At 38.6% G+C, this 22,093-nt stretch overlaps 1 protein-coding gene across 1 annotated transcript; it reads left to right on the forward strand.

The window, feature by feature from the left end:
• The first annotated feature begins 245 nt into the window (after positions 1-245).
• On the forward strand, positions 246-16,738 carry LOC137959208 (uncharacterized). The gene is made up of 9 exons (XM_068806575.1): positions 246-812; positions 2,669-2,730; positions 2,859-2,913; positions 9,714-9,812; positions 9,976-10,062; positions 10,173-10,289; positions 11,037-11,129; positions 14,622-14,652; positions 16,290-16,738. Exons 1-9 carry the CDS (start codon positions 717-719, stop codon positions 16,472-16,474), a joined length of 825 nt encoding a protein of 274 aa, XP_068662676.1. The 5' UTR covers positions 246-716; the 3' UTR covers positions 16,475-16,738.
• Positions 16,739-22,093: the final 5,355 nt, after the last annotated feature.

A 22,093-nucleotide genomic window follows, 5' to 3' on the forward strand; every position in this document is an offset into this window, starting at 1 on the left:
TCTCTTGACCTCCTTCCACATTGTCGACAAAGATGGAGGATTCACTGAAACACAAAATTTGATTGTTCTATCATTTCTATGGAAGTTATATAAATAAAAATTCAAATATTTATTAATTTTAAAATAAAATAATTAATATTTTAATTAAAGAATTCTTAAAAGTCTATAACCCAGAAAATAATTTTTAGCTTTTCTTTGAATATAATCTCGTTTTGCAAACCTCATAGTGGCCGGTCGACAGATAGACCATATGGACTGCTGTCGATGGCTCACATCTGAAACCGGAGAAGCAGCAAATACGTGCCAGCCATTGTCTCAAGGATCAAAGAGTGTTGAGAAGGTTATCCGTAAAACATCTTCATGCCTTCATCTGTTGGACCCATGATGCCGATCAGTGGGAACTGGGAAGAAAAAGAAGGAAAAGCAGCGATCAGAGGAGACAGGCAGTAGACAGGATAAAAAGAAAACGAAGGGGAAAGATCTCCGGCGCGAACAGCACAGGCAGAAGGGAGAGAGACTCTGAGATCGTATCTATGTGCTGTTCTTGCAAAATGGTAAATAAAGCAAATTTGATTTGAGGTGGTAATAAGTTTGTTGCAGGGGGAAAGTGAAAAAAAACACTGGCAAATTTTGGGCTCCGAGCGCGGTGGTCCTGGAAGGAGGAGACAACAGAGGAGGACGAGGAAGACTGCAGGCCCTGGCGTCGAAGGTTATCCATGGCTTTTTCATGGGCCTCCATCTTCCGCTTCGCCCTCCTCCTCTTACTCATTGCCGCCATTACCACTGCTTGCATTACCCTTCCCATTGAAAAGGTCATTTCCTTATTAATTTTAAATTTTCTCTATTTTTCATCCAATGCCATGTTTCAGTTTTACATATTTTATTTTATTTATTTATGCTGAATATATATACTTTGTTTCTTTTCTTTTTTTCCTCGAACATTATTACCAATTATTCTGCTCCATTTGTTTCTTTCAAGTTTTTTCACCGTCTTATGTTGTGGTAATTGTTGTCTTTTGTGAAAAGTATTGGGTTTTTGGGTGTAAGATCAAAGGGCTTCATCACTTAGGTTAGGAATATGGAATAAATGTTGTTGCATGGCATTGTTTTCTTTGCATTCCTTGTGCTGGATTTGGAGGATTATGAATGATTCTGATTGGTCTGAAACATTTTGTACTTTATTTCTTAGAATTTTTATTCTTTAAGGTGTCATCGTGCTTCCTTTGCTAAGACGGCGTGGAGCCTGTGGCACTACTAGGTTTATCAGTCTCTTCTGTATCTTTCTTTTCATATCCGTAATAGTTCTGTTGCCTACCATCTCAAATTACAAATACTAGTGACAATACTAACAGCTACAATTGGTTGTTCCTTTCATAGTTGGTATGTAAGATCTCTGCGCTTTTTGGTGGATAGTTTATTCAGTTGCAAATATCCCATGAGGATAAGCTGCCTTCCTCTTTATCCACAAGTATTTTTTGGTCAGATTCCTTAATCAATTTTTCGTTCTCAATACTTCATTATTTGCATTTTTACTCATTGATCATCCCCTTTTAAAGCTTCTCTGATTCTCTTGGGGCACTGTTTCTGATGGTATCGTGGTTATCAACATTAATATGAAAGCCAGAAAGGTGGAAAAAGGCGATTAAAATATAGGATGTAGGGAATACACGTGTGACTGTATCCCTAACTAGTTATGATTGAGATGTTTCCATTTGAGTTAGAGCAGGACAGTGGCAGTGGAGAGGCCCCTTTGGAGTGCCAGCTGATTGGTACAAACAAGTGCTAGGGTAAAATCTTCTTGGACATCACCAAGATTGGGCACACATTGAGGTGGATGATACTCATGACAAAGAATTAGAGGTCTAGATCACAGCCGATACTTGGAAAAATCCTTATCAAGAGGAAAAAAAGTGACAAGTTGTTTGGAAGGCTGAGAGAATTTGCAACATTGATATTGGTGGCAGAAATATGCAGGCTGATCTGCTGAAGGTTGAAGGATGTAAAAAGATGAGCTGGTACCCAAAAACAATGTTATTTTGTGTGGTAAGATATGCTGAAGCATGGATTGGATGCAGAATTTTGTTGAAGTACATGGGACAGCAGAGAAGTATTCAGTGGTCAGCTCCAAACATATGCAATACAGGAGTTCTAGTTTTTGGTCTTTTTGCATTCTTTGTGTTTCTTGAGCCAATCGTGGAAGTCAATGTTGTTGTTTCTGAACTTTAGGTTTTGTCTTTTTTGTTTGAATATGTGTTTCTTATGTCAATCAGTAGTGTTTTAGTCCTTAAGTTTCTCTTTACCCAGTACTATAGACATTTATTCTGTCTCATTGTGCTAAGTGAGACTAATTAGATCTCCTCATTTGAATTTGCAGTGTTCTTATTTTTACCATATTTCCTGCTTTTGGTTCTTGTCTTTGTATCTTTAATTTTCTTAATCAGGATTATTAGATATTATCTTCTGTTTTTCTGTATTAATATCTTCCTTGCATTTACTTTCTGTTGTCAACTTTCATTTTGGAACTTGGTCTGAAACTATTTCTGATGATTGCATGGCTGAGATTCTGAACAAATGGTGGAAAGTTGGTGCAGCCCCCACCATTTGGTTTGCAATTATTCCTGAATTTTGTTTGCTGACCTTATTTCCTAATTACTGTTTTCTGTCTCAGATTTTAAAGGACTTCTTGTTGTGGATCGAGCAGAACCTTGGGCAATGGGGCCCACTTGTACTGTAAGTATAAAATACTGCTAATATTTAGTGTGCTTATACTGGTGTAGCATTAAAGTTCTAAAGAGTTATCTTAGTTCTCCAGAATAAATTAATGGTAAGACTCAGTTTATTTTCTTGAATTTGTGTAGGGCTGTCGCATACATCCCTTTAACTGTTCTTGCCGTTCCAGCTTCCATACTCACTGTAAGCATGTTATTCCTTAGCAGCTTCAGTCAATCAACCTAATACACATACATCTTTAGGGATGTAATTCAAAATTCAATAAAGAATAGTACACCATTTACATTAAATATTTAGTCCACTCTCTTATTACCATAATTCCTAGATAAGAATTTGAAATCGATTTGCATGCTACAAAACTATCAGAGATCTGGAACTTCTATAACCTTGTAAAAGCTTGTTATTCATCTGAAAGAATAATTTGACTTATCAAGTGGGTGCTATATATCTTCTCCAAGTCTGCATCTTGGAGAATAGTTTCCATTTTTGGCCACTTGGATGTACACCAATAGGATGTCCAATCTCTCATTTAATGATATTTTATTTCCTTTTTTTATAATGTCAAATTTTCATTAAACCAAGAAGCAACTACATGCAACCAAGATGGGATCCCAAAATAATGAGAGATTGGAGGGGGGATCCCATCCTCGGCAAGAGAATCTGCCAAAGAATTGGCAAAGCGTGGCACATGGGACCTTGTACAAGAAAGAACAAAGGAGATATCCATAATACCACGAAAAGCAGACCAATGACGCCAAGGGGGCTCAGGAAAGAGGGAGGAACACCACAAGATTTCAATTTTGGAGTCCCCTTCGATGACAAGAGGTCCAGATAGGTGCTCACGTAAAAGAGTCAAGCCTTGGCGGAGGGGCCAAAAGTTCCATGGTGGTGGAGTCTTGCATGCCAAGAGGGCCAAAGTAAGAGCGAAGGGTGGTGCCATTTGAACCTCAAAAAATCCTGCCTAGGCTTGTTGGCCTAGGGTTGCCGCGTGAGCTGTCGTCTAAGTTGAGCTTGATGAAGCTGGGAGATGGGTGAATCCACTCACAAACAATTGGATGGGGGGCGGGGGCCGACATCTGAGCAATGATGCACCGGTTATTTCGGATGGGGAGGCTACCAACGTGACCGAATTTCTTCTTAGTTGAAACCCAAGAAGAGATCTGGCTAGTGACGCTTGTTGCCACCTTGTCGATAGAAGCAAATTTAAATAGGAACCCACAATTATTCCTTTCTCTCCACAGGTCCCAAGGGATGTAGGCCATGCAAGCGGACATGGGAATCTTTCCCATACTCGAGATGCGGTAACCTAGAAGCTGCTGACAAAGGGAAACAAGGTCACTGCAGATGCATAACTGGATGCCAATAAGGTGCAACAAATGGGACCAAACCCTCCAAGCAAAGCTGCAGAGTAGGAGAACTTGCGTAATGCTCTCATCGCAGAGCCCACAACGGGCAACAAATATCAGGCCCGGTGTTGTTGCGTCCCTCGAGGATGTCAACAGTCAGGATCCTATTGCGGATGACATTCCAAATGAAGAATCTGACTTTTGGGAATGCTGAGAGACGCCAACCAAGGCTAGCGATGTGTTGCCTAAGAGAAGAGATCCAACCCGAGAGGTAAAGGTAAGCTGAAGCTACCTAGAATTTTTGTCAATGGAGTGCATCCAGATAATCTTCTCCTCGGTTTGAGGACAAAGGGAGATAGAATCCAAGTTTGATAAGTGGCGATAGTTATTCACTGCTTCAATGTCATTGAGGGTCCTTATGAGATGAAGATTCCAATAGTCAATATGTTCCAACATCCAAATATGGAAGAGTTGTGGCTAAGAGCGGCGATCTAGGGAAAGGAGTTTTGAAGGGGGTTGTGACTGTACCACCAATCAGCCCAAAATCTAATGAGTTGGCCATTACTGACAAAATATCGGACAACTGCAGCTAAGTCAAGCAGGAGAATGTAGATGGATCTCTAGATGGGGGAGAGCCAATGATGAGGACCACCACTAGTCCACCAGGGGAGCTGCTTCTTCAGTTTAACCGCTACCATGTGCCTCCAAATAGCATGGGAGTCAGTGTTTTACTTCCAAATCTACTTCAAGAGGAGAGCCTTATTCATGGATGTAGTGAGCTGAATACCAAGACTACCGAGATTTTTTGGTTGGCAAACATCTTTCTATCAGACCAGGTGGTACTTAAAGCCGTCGTCAGATCCTTGCAAAAGAAACCTTCTTTTGATGTAGTCCAAGTGATGGCAAGAAGGAAGGAGAGATAATATGTGGGGAGTCCTGTGAAGCAAGAGTTTAGAAGAGTGAGGCGTCCAACTTTGGAGAGGAGCCTCCCACGCCAAGTTGCTAAACGCCGCTCCAATCTCTCAATCAGGGGAGCCCGCAACACTTTGCTGGGTCGAAAATCAATTAAGGGGAGACCCAGGTAGGTGGTCAGGAGAATGACTGTAGTGCATCCAAGATAGGCCGCCATGGTGTCGAGCATCTTCGGGTCAATATGGAATCTAGTGTGGTGGTATTTTGCCAAATAATCTTTTGTCTAGACGAGGTCTCGAGATGGTTGAAGAGAGCTTTGATTCGCATAACTTCAGCAGGGCTACCATCACCAAACCAAAGTGTATCATCAGCGAACTATAGAATGGGGATGTCAAAATCTTGCTTCTTGTCAATCGGGCGAGCCATCCCAAGGATCTTGCTTTGTAGAAAAGAGAAGAAAGATATTCAGCAATGAGATTAAATAGGAAGGGAGAGAGAGGATCCCATTGTCAGATTCCCCTGGTGCCTCAAAAGTAGCCGCAAATCACACCGTTGAGGAGGGAGTAGGAAGCGCAAGAAACATAGTTCCTAATCCAAAACCGCCAACAATAGCCAAATCCCATCTGTCCAAGATATTGTCAAGCAACTGCCAGTTAACCCGGTCAAAAGCCTTCTCTAAATCCAGCTTGATGATCACTTTTGGGTGCTTGAATCACTTGAAGTGATCGACAAGCTCATGGGCAGTCATGGCTGAGTTGAGAATGAAGCGTTCCTTGAGGAATGCACTTTGGCCCCAGTGAATAACAGTTGGAAGGGTGGCCCTAAGACGACGAGCGAGTAGTCGAGCAATGATTTTGTAGGGGCTGGATACTAAACTGATAGGTCTGAAGTCTTGAGGATGCTCCACGACAAGCATTGTTCGGGATCAGGGTGATAAAGGATGCACCCATGGCTCTGTACGTGATGCCATTTTGGTAGAAACTCTGGGTCATGGAAATAATGTCATCCTTGAGGACAGGCCAGGGGTGCAATATGTAGGCATACCAAGGGCTGTAGCTTCAATCTCCGGTTAGGAGAAGGGGAGCTTCAAGAGCGAAGCAATGCTGGATGAGATTCTGGACAACTGAATATGCCAAAAGGTGGGCCCAACAGGTTGCTCTTCAATTTGTAGTCCTGCCAAAAAATTAATGATTTCATTAGTAATTGAGGTATTTTTCGAGGTCACTTCATTATTGATACATAATGAAGAGACTTGGTTGGTCCTTCGAGATGGCACCGGAATGATGAGCATTGGCCCACCAAGTAGCAAGGACACTCTCAAAATCATTGACCATGAACCAAGAATTCTCAAAGTGAAAGGGCTTGGGTCCCATCGGCCAGTCTTCGTGTTGAGAAGGATCGACCAGTGGTCCGATCCATATCTTTTTGTAACCCTGCCGCTAGCCTTGGCGTAAAGGTCCAGCCAATCTCCGTTGGCAAGGAATCGGTCTAGCTTTGAAAGGATTGGTCGGACTTAGCCATTCGATCATGTGAGAGCTTTACCAGAGGTGGATAATTCTTCAAGCTCGCAGCTACCAATGAAGTCATTGAAGACCCTCGTGGAAGAGGAGATGCACGTGGCGGGGGGACCTTTTATGGCAGAAACAGATTGCATTAAAGTCCCCAACAAATAGCCATGGGCGATTCCAAGTTTGTGTGAGTGATAGACCAGGTTAGGTCATAAACTCCAGCAAGACACCAAATAGTGCCATTGCCTCGATCACGAATGGTGAGGCCAATGGTGAATATGCCAACTTTGGTGTTGAGGACATCGACTAGACAAGAGTTTCAAAGGATTAAGATGCCACCGGCATGATCAACCACATCGAGAACAGTCCAGCATGGCAAAGAGCAACTCCAGAGATCATGAGCAATTGAATCACTCGTAGACTAGACTTTGGTCTCTTGTAGGATAGCAATCGTTGAAGCAGTGGTAGCAAGGACGTCAGGTATCCTCATCACATTTGTGCCTTTCTGCTTGCAGTTCTTCCACCAGCCTGTGGGTCTCCCCATGAGTGGTCTGCTGTAGGTCATGATTGTTCCTTCTTTGGTATGTAACGAGGTGGAGGTGTTCTGGATGGGCAATGGGAAGAGTTGTTTCAGGGCGATGAAGGCTTTGGGTTCTTGAGGGGGTAGGGGGTAGGGGACTCAAGAGTCGGTTGGGGATATAGACTATTGGTAGGAGAGCGGATCTGGTTGGGGAATGATGAAGGGCCGTCTTCTATATCTGAGATGGCAGTGCTTGGGGGGTTGCAAGGAGTGGATTGATTGCTGTCTTGGGTAAAAGGGGTAAGACCGGCGGACAGACCAGTCGGCAGTCTGCAGTGCTGCCAGGTGTCTAAGGAGGGGGAAGCTTGGCTGGGGCATGAGTTCAAATTTGTGCAGGATGCTGACTGAGGCTTCTCGAGCAGCATGATGATTTCTGGAGGGTTGGGCAGCGTGCTGTCAGAACTAGCAAGGTGGAGGTTAGACTGGTCAGGGCTGGCCATAGGTATGTGTGGTGCATTTGGTAGGGGGCTGTGGGGTTATCAAGGCAACATGGGGGATATTTGGCTTTTTTGTAGGGGTGGTGTCAGACTTTGGGAGTTGGGTAGGGAGTATTGGTTCGCCTGCTCAACTGGCTGGCCGCTGGAGGTGTCAGTGAGACTGGCTGCTGCCGAGTGGGTGGGGATATATGGGCTCGAATTTGGGTGGGATGGAAGTGATTTTGAGTTTGAATTTGAATTTGACCTCGGGTAGGGGTTAGGTAGGGTGGGGGGGGGGGGGGGGGGGGGGGCAGGAAGGGGTGCGGTCGAGTCATCGAGTCCAGACTCGGATGGGGGTCCCGGAGTCCATCACACAGAGCTGAGTTGTCAGACCGAGTCCATCGATTTGAGAGGTCAGGGGAGAAGTTCACTTGGCGGTCGCCCGGAGCCAAACTTGTCAAACATGATCTTGATCCAGAACAAGTGGTCTCCCACAATAATCTTCAGCAGACTAGTTCCATGCAAGGGCTGGTTGGGCAAGATGAAGATCTGTGCGCAATCCATTCGTGCCTGACTGGAGGTGGCCTTGTTGACAGATATCTCCCGTCCAAAGTGGTTGGCAATGGTAGAAAAGGTCTGCTCATGCCACAGCTCCATGGCAAGGTCAGTGATGTTGATCCATTGTCCCAAAAAAATGGTGTAATGGAGTCAGGAATCCATTGGCGTATGATTTTGATACTGGAGTCATGGCACGGAGTGAGGGCTGCAGCAACCAGAGGAGTGAGCCACAGAGGATAGGTGGAATAACCAATCGAGAGCACCCAAATAAGAGGGGAGTGTTGGAGTCGGAGTTTGGTAGTGAACCAGGTGGCAATGGAAGCACCATCGACTGGGAAAGAAGTGATGATGATCAGGGAACTAGAGAGTTGTTCGTGGCCATCAATCAATGTTTTGGGAGGCAGGATGATGGTAGGGTGAATATTAGAAATGGGGCTGCAAGGGCTGGTGGAAGGTGGAATCAATGGAGTTGGTGGGGGTTGCGGGGTTGTTTGAGTGGCGAGAAGGGGTGTCCTGGTGTTGGAAGGGAGGGTGGGCAAGGTGAGTGTGTGCAAGGGGGTAGCAGCCCATGATACTTCCATGTTGACACTGACTTATCTTGCATTCCCAGGACTCATTGCGCTGGAAAGCAAAGAGGTAATAGACCAAATCACCTGTCCATAGCTCCTTGGTACGATTTCTGGAATGCTGATCATCAATAACCAGCTCGAGCTGTTTGAGGAATGAGGAGTAGATGATAATTGGGATAGTGATGAAGGCTTTCGCTGCTACTGAAGGCGATTTTGATTGCCTGACCAAGGTGATCGTGGGGTAGCTTGATGATGACAAAAGTGTTACTGAATCGGTAGGAACACATAGGATGTGTGTAGCGGTGACTGGTTCCCCTCTGCCATCTTTTTTATTGAAGGAATGTCAAAAAAAAAAAATTGCAAACTTTTTTTTTGAAGGAAGGTTCCCCTCTGCCATCTGCTGTGAACAGTTTGCCAGGCACCGTCATTGGCTTCAGAGGCAGGTTCCTGTTCCTTCAAATTAGAGTGCTGTTCTCCAGGGAGGTCATGTGAACGTCCCAATAACAGGGTGGTTCTGCCTTCATGCTCAATCTTACCAGAGTTGCCGCCAGTCCTTCGCCGGCAATATTCCTCATGCCATCTTCCAGCATTCTTTCCAGATTCATGCTCCCAGATTGTTTCAAGGCTTTGCTTGTCATGCCTTCCTTGCACCTGTGCACTTGACTCCCGCTTGTCCTCTCCTACCTTGTTTTTGCTCCTTCCGCTCGCTCTCGTTCGACTCGGTGTTGTCATAATATTTTTATTTCTATTGTTAGAAAACAAGAAGAAAATCCAGTTTCTGTGAAGAAATTACCCTCTCATATTTTGGAAGAATAGCTGAATTAGACATCTTATTATTTTTGCGTTTTCCTGTTTGAATACTGATTTAATTAAAGAAAGTAAAACAAGCTGAATGGTTGGAGAATTTATTTTGTGAGTGTATTTGTTATGATTCCTGAAGTCCATCTTTCTCTCCATATTAAAACTAAATGTACCATAATGTGGTTGCTTGATTTTCTTTTTCAAATGCCATTTCAACTTATAATGCTAGTTGATCTCTCTCTCTCTCTCTCTCTCTCTCACTTATCTGCTGCACTTGTTCGTTGAATTTCCAGCTTGGAGGTGGTTACCTCTTTGGGTTGCCTATAGGCTTCGTTGCTGATTCAATAGGTGCCACTATTGGGGCAACTGCTGCATTTCTTCTTGGTAGAACAGTGAGTTCTAAGCCTTTGCTTCTAGATATTAATATGAATGCTTGTGTATCACCCTACTTGGTGACATCCCAAGCACCTAAGCTATTTGACAAAGTTAGCATTCACTATTACATAAAACTTTAGTTCTGGCAATGAAAATCTTTTCTTTGACATGCCAATGCAGATTGGGAGGTCATATGTAATTTCGAAGTTGAAGGATTATCCTCAATTTCAGGCAGTTGCTATTGCAATTCAGAGATCTGGCTTTAAGGTTTAATTGTGCAACTTGTAGCCTCCATGTCCGTGTTTATTTATTTATTTATTTTTGGCCCAATTCATTATGTGATACTTATTCCATTTTCTGTGTTGCTGATACTGCAGATTGTTGTTCTTCTTCGGCTTGTCCCATTGCTTCCATTTAACATGTTAAATTACCTGCTCTCTGTGACACCTGTTGGCATTGGAGAGTACATGATGGCTTCGTGGCTGGGGATGATGGTATGTGTTTCACTATAATTGTTCACTGGCTTGTTGTGTTCATGGCAAATCTAAATCTGGAGAACGCTTTGGGTGAGATAGTCTGAAAAGAGTTAAAATCTTTCACTTAGCATCGGTGGAAGGAAAAATAGAATGCATTCGTAGTATTTGTGACATCAAAACTCTTGGTTTTTGGGTCCTACTGATACAACATTAAGAATTTCACTGAAGTGTATTGCCATATTTATTATAATAGGCATTAGGTAACTGAGAATAGTTCAATTGACTACTTTCATGAGCTCAGTCTTACAAATGCATAAAGCTGTTTAGGTGAGAGCTAGTCTATGTATAACTTTTTGTTCTAAGTGACTTATTTTTTTTAGCATCTAGTAGAAGCAGATCCTAAAGTGAGACTTGAAAAAAGAATTTACGTTGAAACTTTGTTTTATTACAAGCTGTTAAATGGCATTTGCCTTTATATTTCATTGCTGCCTGTATGTATAGGTCTTCCTAAAACATACCTGTGAGACTTAAAAAAGGAATATGCTTCCAAACATTCAGGTTTTATTATATTCTTGAGTGTGATTCTTCCCATCTATGGTAGTTTCTAGTCATCATTCTTAAATCATGCTGTTGCATATGCCGGTTTTATTCTTTTTTGTTCATGTGTCCAGGTGGCTTGTCTATACTTTTGTAAAAGGTTTCTTTTTCATTATAACCCAAATATTTTTTGCAACCAAATGCTGATGCGCAATGTCTCTGTTTCAGCCTATAACTCTTGCACTTGTTTATGTTGGAACCACTCTAAAAGACCTTTCTGATGTGACACATGGTTGGAGTGAGTTTTCAACAACTCGCTGGGTAAGTGATACTTAACTATTTGAGTAGTTCATTTTATTTCATGTTTCTTCTATTCATCCTTGTTTTTGTCTTTACAGTTGATTGAAGTCACTATATGTATAGGTGTATATTTTTGCTTTGCTGAGTTTCTTTTTTTTTTGAAAGTGATAGGATTATATTGAGTAGAGAGAACAAGTGGGTCCCTAACAAGACAAATGGGGCACTCATTAATAAGTAAAAACAGCAAAACAACAAACTAAAGAAAAAACACCAGAGGTGTTAGAAGATAAGCTCAAGCCCACACGACCAAGGAAGGCCCACATATCTAAGATTATTATAAGATGGGTCACACGACCAAGGAAGACTCACAAGATGGATCCAATCCCATAAGAAGTAGGACCCACAATGATTACCATGAGTTGATATCCTTATCACATCAATTGGAATATCAAGGACTCACAAAAAATATCTTTATCTTAGGGTCATGACCAAGAAGAGTTTTAGTTTGAGTTATGTTTGTCTTTTATCTATAATGAGTTATTTATCTTTTATCTATATTGAGTTATTTATCTTTTATCTATATTGAGTTATTTAATTATGTTAGGACTTATCTTTAAGTGTTAGAGTTTTGGTGTAATTGGGATAAGGGTAGTTTTATCGTAATTGGACTTTACTACCTTCCTCTATTATAAATAGAGATTCATGTACTCTGATTACAAGAAGTTATTGATGTCAATGAAGTATTTCATTTTTCCATAAATTCAACACGGTATCAGAGCAGGTTCTGTGAGTTGACTTGGTCAATTCACGGAGGTAATGTGATCCTTTTCTCTAAACCCTAAACCGTAAGTCTCGGTTCGTAGTTATTTTTTTCAGTCCCTACACTCGTAGTTTTCTGTGTTTTTTACCCCTGTACGTAGTTTTTTATTTTTAAAATTATAAATTGACAGAAAGATATTTGAGTCTACTTTCCAAAGAAAACCTATTTGTTCCAATTGGAGTTATCTACAGAGAGATATCGATATTTGAATGAGAGAAGGTCAGATTGCAAAAAGGTTCAAGCGGCAGCAGTAATCTTCCGATTCCGAGGAATTTTTTTCTATCAAGTACTAGACTTTATATGGAGAAATATATATCAAAAGAAAGATCTGTAAGTGTATTCTTTTACCTGTTCAACCAATTTTTTATCTGAGTTATCTACGAAGAGAAATCGATATTTGAAGCAGCAAAGTTTAGATTGAAAAAAAGGTTCGAGCGGCAGCAGAAAGCTTCAAATTCCGAGGTATTTTATGCTATCAAGAAAGAGACTTTATATGGAGAATTATATATCAAAAGATAGATAAGTAAGTCTATTTTCTTACCTATTCAACCAATCCTCAGTATTATTTTTTTATAAGGAGATATTGATCTTTGAAGAGTCAATGGTCATTTTGGAAAAATAATAGAAACAGTATTTAGTTCGGCCAGATCACAGAGACCGAAATATATCAGATTATTTATCTTATAAAAACTATATTTTATGAAGTTAAGTTATACTTGGATGAAAGGCATATAAGTCTACTTTCAGAAGGAAAAAATTTCATATCAATCTGATCTATATTGAAAGATATATTCAAATTGGAAGAATCAAATGTCATGTTGGTATTCTGTTACATTGAAAATCTGAATTTAAGCCGATTGTTTTGCGTCACTGTTTGAGTTGATATATCAAAAAATATCTCACTTCTCCCTGGTTTGAGGGTTTATTTATACATCTCTGTTATTTGGTCTTATGGCTACATCTATGATATTTGGATCAAACTGGGATCACTGCCACTACCTCCCAGCTTGAGGGGGAGAAGTAGAAGAAGTACAAGAAAGAGGTATTTTATTTCATATGTTGTGAATAAGTTTATGTAACCAAAATATTCAAGCAAGGGGGAGCACAAAAGATGAAGCTTGTGCATCTAAGAAGAATTTTTTATATCGGATTATTTCATGGGTTCTTTTACAAAGTTTATTATTTGGTTCGTGTTATATGTGTTGGAAGATAGTCGTGTTATATACAGTTGCTGCTATTATGTCTCTTTAGGTACATTATTTCTTGGGTTCTTTTTCGTGTTATATATCACATTGGGAAACCATGACGGAGAAACTTATTATTACATCTATGTTATCCCCACTTGTAATGGCTTTTATGTCTCCTACTACTTGAGAGTTGTTGTCCTGTGGAGGGACCTGGTGGTGGACACTTTAGAGCAATGCCGATAGATACACTACCAATAGAAGACGGAGTGTGCCCAACATCCAGCATTAGGACTGGAGTGTGAAGCAATGACTTACCTAGTGATTTTTACTCTCACTTATATAATGCCGCAGGGCCTCATGGAAGGACGCAACAGCGTGAGGGAGAATGTTGGAAGATGAAGGCATATTAGAAGATGTGCCATTTTATACAAAAATATTTTATACATCATTTGCAGTAAGTTGGGAGTTCATGTTGTTCTCTCATCCCTAGCTTGAGGGGGAGTGTTGGAAGATAAGCTCAAGCCCACACGGCCAAGGTAGACCTACATATCTAAGATTATTATAAGATGGGCCATACGACCAAGGAAGGCCCACAAGATGGATCCAATCCCATAAGAAGTAGGACCCACAATGATTACCATGAGCTGACATCTTTATCACATCAGTTGGAAGATCAAGAAGGACTCACAAAAAGTATCTTTATCTTAGGGTCATGACCAAGAAGAGTTTTAGTTCGAGTTATGTTTGTCTTTTATCTATATTGAGTTATTTAATTATGTTAGGACTTATCTTTAAGTGTTAGAGTTTGGGTGTAATTGGCACAAGGGTAGTTTTATTGTAATTTGACTCTACTACCTTCCTCTATTATAAATAGAGGTTTATGTACTCTGATTACAAGATGTTATTGATGTCAATGAACTATTTCACTTTTCCATAAATTCAACAAGAGGCAATTACATTATATGCCTCGTCACTATTAAATCATCAAGGGAGGCTCCCTCAGTCGCAAGGTGTTCCGCCGCTACATTAGCTGATTTAGGAACATGCACCTAGGTTCTGATGAAAAGCGTGGATGTGTTTAAAATCTTCTCCAATTGGGACAGCTGTCTCTGGTCTATCTTTCTCCTCTGCCTTGTGCTTATTTATTTGCATGCATTTATTTTATAGTTGTTAATAACATGTTTACTTGAATGTGCATTAATGTCAGAGACAATAGCATTTCTACCGAGGTTTTCCATGTAGACAGAAGCATTAGTACATTTATTAATATACTTAAGAGGAAAATGCTTAAGTTTTTGGTAGAAGATTATGAATTTTAATGTAGATCTACCATCTGTTTGTATGCTATATTTTCTGGTAAAATTAGTATGTAGGCTGCAGTTTATTAACATCAGGCTTCTGTCAAGCAGAAGTTCCTCATTGGACTTTTTTCAGATATGCCTGAGGTGACCTCAGGTTTTTACTCTTGTTCTGTCCTCTCTTAACGTTTTGCTACTATTTGTGCAGGTACTTATTGTATTGGGGTTAGTAGTATCAGGTAAGAAACATTTCTTTTGCGGTGTCTTTATGGTTATATATAGTTATAATTATGGCAATAATGTGTATTTTAACCTTAAAATAAGCATGACCTAGAAGGCTATACTCGATTTGTACCATCTTGTTTAATTCTCAATCAGTGAAGTAGATAGATTTTTCCATATTTTTTCTGATACATTGGCTTTGGTTTGTGGTTCAGATCCTCCATTTATGTTTGTTTGGGTTTAGTCATTTGTATTACTGGCTTTTGAACTATAAAATGGATCTACATATGCAAGCCTTTCACATTCAAAAAGAACATATGTTTTAAGTCAAGAGCTTCAAATGGTGAATAATAGGGAATATTCAAGAATGAAGTCTGCCTAAGGATTCAAATATTTGAATATGATAATATACCATGTGTTAAACCAGCCATGGATTGGATATGCAAGCCTTTTGCATTCAAAAAGAACATATGTTTTAAGTCAAGAGCTTCAAATAGTGAATAATAAGGAATACTGTTACAAGAATGAAGTCTGCCTAATGATTCGGATCTTTGAATCTGATAATATATCATCTGTTAAACCAGCCATGGACTAGATATGCAAGCCTTTCGCATTCAAAAAGAACATATGTTTTAAGTCAAGAGCTTCAAATAGTGAATAATAGGGAATATTCAAGAATGAAGTCTGCCTAAGGATTCGGATCTTTGAATCTGATAATATATCATGTGTTAAACCAACCATGGAAAATTATTGTTAGTTTGGAGCATCTAAAAAACTCAATTGTGTTTCCAAGGATGCAATAGTAGGTTATTTTGATAAATTCAGTAAGTGATGTAAACATAGAATCTCTCTCTATATATGTCTCACTTCTAATAAAGATTTCTGGAATGGTCCTTGATTTAGTTTAAGAACTGCTTGGAACTGTCCATGTTAAACTTGATCTTCTAAAATGGATATTTTCTTTATGGTATTGGAGCAAGTTTGTTGGGTCTTGTATTGATTGTTAGGTTTCTGCTCTATTTACCCATATGTTTGGAGTTGCTAGAAATGCCCGCACCCGAGGGGGTATGTTGCAAAAAATCTCACTTTCTTTGTCAGGTCATTTGCAACTTAGGCAGAGAATTTGGGTATCATTCTTTACTTTTAATTATATTGAGCGACTGAAATTGAAAACCTTTAGAAATGTAAATGCTGCACATCTATGCTATTGCAATCTGGAATATGTTGGTAACAACATTTTGCTATAGAGGTTACTGATGAACTAAACTAGATAAACTTTAGATGTATAAATCTGCAAATACTAACTGGAATAAGGAAACTTAAGGAAATCAAAATGATAATTTCAGTAAACACTAAATCTCAGTATGTCAAAATAAAATAAAGAGATACGAAATTAAAACAGTGTTCTCCCTCGTGGCAGGGTGAACCCACAGTTTTGCTCTTCATCACTTTTTGTGACCCCAAAATCTCTCATGTGGATAACTCAAATGAGCCAATCTGGATACCATCTTGTCTCTTAGTTATTTATTCTTCTGAAAGCTATGGTGGAGTAATCTGTGGATGTATAGTAAAATGGGTGTGTACAAGCTCTAAACGTTTCGATTTCATGTACTGTACCGATGTCCTTGACTTTTTGTGTTTTATGTGGATGCAGTGGTTCTTATGGTTTGTGTAACGAAAGTTGCCAAGTCAGCATTGGACAAGGCGTTAGCCGAAAACCCTCAGGTAGAGGCCATCTTATCATCACCTCAATTGCCAGTTGTCTCTGGTTCACCTTCAGGTCTCCACCAGCCTCTCATAATCAAGATCGACCCAGTTGTTAGTGATCATGAGAAGTAGATTTCCTCTCTGTACATACTTACCACGTTTGATGCTCAGTTTTTACGATGAGTGACATGTATAGTGACAGTACAAAAACAATAAAAGTGGTGGTTATTTGAAGATGATGCCATCTGATATATCCTAGGATATGGTTTACATATGCTTGTCATTTTACATTTTTCTCAGAAGTGTTTCCTGAATCAATTCATACTCCATTTGTTCGACCAGAGGAGCTGTAAATGTAGAAAAGAACGCTGCCTAGGCAAAATGAGTCTTACTTATACAGGCTATTCTATCATTAACGTTATCTTGTTCTCATGCTGTTTGGGATGATCTTTGTCTTTCCTTCACGATGGTGTTAGTGCTCTGGTTCAGAATTGCCAGTTGTCTCTGGTTCAGAATTGCTATTTAAGGTAGAGAAGTGTAGAAGGTGTGATTAGCAGACGAGTAGTTTCCTGATTAAGGGAGGAGAGAGGTCTAGTGGGTGTAATTAGTTAAAACCCCCCTCTGCGGTACACTAATAGCACAATCTGAAAGCCTGTTAAGGAAACACTTCCAAATGAAAATAAAATGATAAAATCCTTATCTTTAATTTTCTTCACATATTCTTTTGTTATTTTCTAAATTTTTATTTTTTGACTTCATGTAGTTATTAAGTTTTATTGTTGTAGGATTAGTACCATTATGGAAAATGAAGGTGATGTTATTGACTGCGAAGAATGGCTAGAAGATGAGAATTCATTATTTGATTCCCCTGTAACGCTCATTTCATATTCTCTTTTCATCAAATCTGAATTATTTTGAAAAATGAATTATTGGTTGAACCAAATACTATGTCGTCAAGATAGATTGGCAACTAAGATGTGGGACCCCCTATTATGGTGATATCCATTTAAATCTTGCAAAATTATTATTAGTCAAAAACAATCTCAGCCTATTTAAATCTTGTAGACATGGTTTGATTTTGAACTATTCTCAAAAGTGGGTTTAGGCAACATACACCTTCAATTAGGCAATTCAAGAAAGTTGATTTTACGTCCATTTGATATAACATAAAATCTTTGAAATAAACAAAGTCTAGGAATATCCTAATGGTTTCAAACCTAGTTACGAGGGTCAAGGTCTCGTCATAGTCTATACCCTCTTCTTTAAAGTTTCTTTAAGCAACTAGCCAACTTTATTTCTTTTTACGGTTTCCTTTTCATCCTTTTTTTTCTTCTAAATATCCATTTGGTACCAATCCCCTCTTAGTCCTCAAGTAGAGGGACTAAGTCCCACATATTACTCCCAGTGAATTGGTTTAATTGTTCTTAGATGCCTCAACCATTTTAGGTTCTTTGGGTGGTGGCCGTGGGGGGTGTGGGGGTAGGGGCATGTCCACTACACTCTTAGGGAGTTCTTGTCCTGAAATTAAAACTTCTACTTTGAATTGCCAAATGACATCTACAACTCAAAACCATAAAGGTTCAATTATAACACCATCCTAAACACCTCGGGACTTATGGTCAACAGCTCTAGGTACAGGCACTGGACCCAAAAGGGATTTTAAATACAACTAGTCAATCTAATCTGATTGACTTATGAGCAAGATTACTTGCTTTTAAAATGAAGCTTGCAAAGACCTCTTAACAAGAAAATATCGAATTAAAAATAGAGTTTAGTTACATCAATTTCTTAGGTGAACTACAAAATGATCAATGTTGAAGAGCAGGTGTGAAAGAATTTTACATGGTTTTCATAGCAAGAAGTTTCACCAGAGCCTGAATTAATATGGTGGAGTCTAATAAGAGTCTCATAAAAGGATATTTCACACAAGAGCATCTGTTTAAAGGAGTTTAAGTTATGTTAGTCTTCTCTTTATGTTCAGTTGTTTAATTATATTAGAAATTATCTTTTAGTGTTTGACTTTGAGTTTAACTAAAACATGGGTTGGTTTATTGTAATATGATTCTACTTGTTTCCTGTATTATAAATAAAGGATCATTTTACTCAATTATAGACAAGTTAGAGCAAGGTCGTCAATTTATAGAGATGATGTGGACCTCTCTCCTTATCAGGTTTTGTAGTTGTTTATATAAAGCTGACACACAACGATCCATCAATGGAAATGTATGATTGATTAATCAAATGTAGCAACTATATTATAATGAATCCTTAGGCTTATTGATCAATCACATGATCGATCTATGTAATTTCAAACTTTAAAAAAAGTTGATCAAGCAATCAAGGTTGATTGATCAATCATGTAGTGAAGCTCTGGCTATGCAAAACCAAGATCAATATAAGAGGTCTGATAGATCATGCTTTATGTCACTTAAGGGTGTACTTCTGTCCGATCGATCGATAATGTTTTATATTTTTCAATGTCTGGATAAGTATGATTAATCAATTCGATGAAGATGATTGATCATGTTTTATAGCTCATTCCGGTACAACTCTGGATGATCAATCAATCTAACTTGGTTGATTAATCATGCTTTATTTTGTTTGTCAGTTTACACTCTAGATGACTGAATTCATTACCAGTAGTATGAATGATCATGCCAATCGCCAATTTTCTAAACTATGCTTCTTAGCTGATAAAATTGATCCTAAAGGTTTTTAACAAGTTTAAAATATTAATATGCATAAAAAATATGTTTTAAAAATTATTTTCTCTAAAGCTCCGAAAAATGTTGTTTTACCTCAGATTGAAGTCTTGTTAGTTGTTCTCTTACATGATTAAAGTTCTTGGGTTTGATCTACTTGACTCTAGTCTTCGTGCTTCATGTAGGTGCTTCTTTGAGATGACACATATTTGAGCTTGAAGTCTTGGGATGTGTTTGTTGATTCATTTGCAAAGACCTTGTATATTATGGCTCTTGAAGGAAAAACATTTCAAATGCTAATTTTTTAATTATCAACACTTAAGTTTTATTATCATCAAAATATGGATGAGAGTCAACCCTAGGTCAGAAACATATTTCTCAACTTATTTATGAAAAATCACAATCTCCATGATTGGAATGGATACATTGAAAAGAGCTTAGAGTCTAACAAAGAAAGCATTTCAAATAATAGAGAAAAGAGTTAAAGTCCAACATAGTTCAGCACTTCAATACTTGAAACTCTTGACTCAAGATAAACACTCATATAACTATTAAAATTTCAAATCTTGAAATCCATGAAAGCATATAACACTCAAATAGTTGCACAAAATTAAAAAATAAGTTATTTTGAATCCCGTACATGAAGTTCTCACTCAAAGATCTTATTTAATAGTTGTTGAAGAGTAGCTATGGAAGTCTTACATGACTCTCACGGAAAAATGAGTCTCATAGAGGAAGACAATGTGATAGAATCATAGATAAGTCTCATAAAGAGTCTTACAAAAGAAGATCTTTTAGTGTTGTCAGTTCTCCTTAATAGTTGTTTACTTTGAGATATATTATGGGTGTAATTGGCTTGATTATACAACAATCTCTCTAACATAAATAGAAGACCAATAAACTCAGATTATAATCAATCAATGGATTCTCTCTCCTAAAATTTCAACATGGTATTAGAGTGGGTAAATTTGGGTCTACAATGTTGATTTATAGGGCCAACACATAAACCCAAGAGATCTCAAGGGAATGAGAGAAGTGAAGAACTCTAGCTCTTGGGAGAGAGGTTATAAGAACCCAAGGAAGAAAAGGAAAAGGAAAAGGAAAAGTGAGAGAGGTGTAAGGATGAATTTGAGTCAAGAGGAAGAAGCATGAATGCTTTACCCCATGTCTTGAGATTATATTTATAGTTGTGTGAAAGTGTTTACAATGACAATGCCCTTAAGGCTACATGTTTCAAAAGAAAAAAAATATAAGAGGACATATACCAGCTTGCATAATTACAATTGTACGCCATCTCTATGAAAGTTCTCTTTATTTACTAGTCATGCCACCCCTACACACGTAGGTGTCTTTTAACTTATGGGTTAGCTATCAAGTCACAAAGATTATGAAGCATCCATTCCTCTTTTATTTGTCTTAGTAATTACTTAATTACTAGGTTTTCTTTATCATCTTTTGTAAAATCTCTACTCTTCCTCTCTTCTATTTTTAGCTGCCATGTAATTAAGTTGTTAAATTTGATTTCATAGAAACTCTACATTTTTGTTTCCCTTCCACTTATTTCAACTTCTTCTTAAAAGTATGTTGTTCATGCTTTCTTGGTTCACTTGTTAGGGTTGGCATGAAATTCAAACAACTTTTGTCTTTGGATTATGATGCAAAATTTGTTAAGTTGTGGAGCCTAATTAACGGTAAGGTCATCGTGGGGTTTGGAAGGGGGGAGGGGAGCCCCCGCCAAATCCACAATATAGTGATTGCTATTTCATTAAGGGTACTTTGGGGATTTCACACTTATAATCCGGTTGCCCTAATTTTCTCTTTATATTTGGGGGCGCCATTGTTAGGGTTTTATCACCCAGAGTAAGATCATCATTTGCGCCCTAGAGAGATTAGAGAAAAACACGAGTGTGTATGATTTCTCTTGTAAACTATTTTATCTTCATAGTGGATTACTGCAACAGCGAAAGAGAGGACATAGTCTCACCTTGAGGTGAACCTGTATAAATCCTGTTGTCTTTCTTCGTGATTGTTTTCCAATTTTTTGTAATCATTATCATTTCTCTTATTATTTTGGAATTAGGGCGTCTAATTCCTAACAAAATCAATTACCATTCTTCTATTGTCTATTATTGTTTATGCTTGGTTGTTTTATTTTTTTAGTTGTTTCCAGTGTTCTCCTCCTCTCTTTGTCATAATTTATTTTTTGGTTCATCTCTGAGTCTTCATGGAGGTGCTGCTAGTGGAAATTATTCATCTTACTACCATCTATTCCTATTTCGTGCTTTTGGTTTTTTTGCTTATGGAGAGAAGACCAAGGACATAATCATGATTCAAATTTTTTTTTGTAGCTTTGTGAAGAACATAAAGCAAGTTGTTGTGATCAATTGTTACCAGTAGAGTTCAACTAATGTAGGGATTATTCGGTTTTTCTCCATCTCTTTGTAGTTTCTAAATCTTACATATTGCTTCTTGTTGTCTTGGTTTCTACCATCAACACAAAACACTTTCCTTTATCAAAAGTTTTTCGTAGATAAATATCCAATTCTGTTGGATTGAGGAGAGAAGATCATCAAAAACCTTCCCTTCACTTTATTTTGTAGCTCAACATTGCTAGATTCTTGGGTTCCATCACTTGAAGGTCGAGGGTTTAGGAGAAGAAGAGTAGAGAAGAAAGTGAAGAGAGAAAAGAATACAAAGGAGAGAATAAAGAGGGGACAAGTTCAAGCTAGATGCTAGGGTTTCTTACGGGAAAAAGTAAGCACGTCCTTGGCTCTCCCTCTCACTTCATTATTTATAGATGACAAGACTGAAGCCCTAATACATGCAAAGAAAAAAGGAATTCAAACTTTAATATACTTACACCCTATGCCATTCCTTCTCTTAATTACATGTAATGCCATTCATACTTCATTAAAACTCCCCCTCAAGTTGGTGAAAAAACATCAAAATTTCCCAACTTGGAACACATATCAGAGAGAGACTTTGCAACAATAGCCTTTGTAAAGACATCTACTAGTTGGTTATTGTAGGGTATGTACTGCATTGATAT

This window comes from Aristolochia californica, unplaced genomic scaffold, assembly GCF_029961685.1.
Source record: "Aristolochia californica isolate CCGP_79_NKW_82.1479 unplaced genomic scaffold, dmAriCali1.0.hap1 SCAF_3, whole genome shotgun sequence".
In the NCBI taxonomy this organism is placed as follows: Eukaryota; Viridiplantae; Streptophyta; class Magnoliopsida; order Piperales; family Aristolochiaceae; genus Aristolochia; species Aristolochia californica.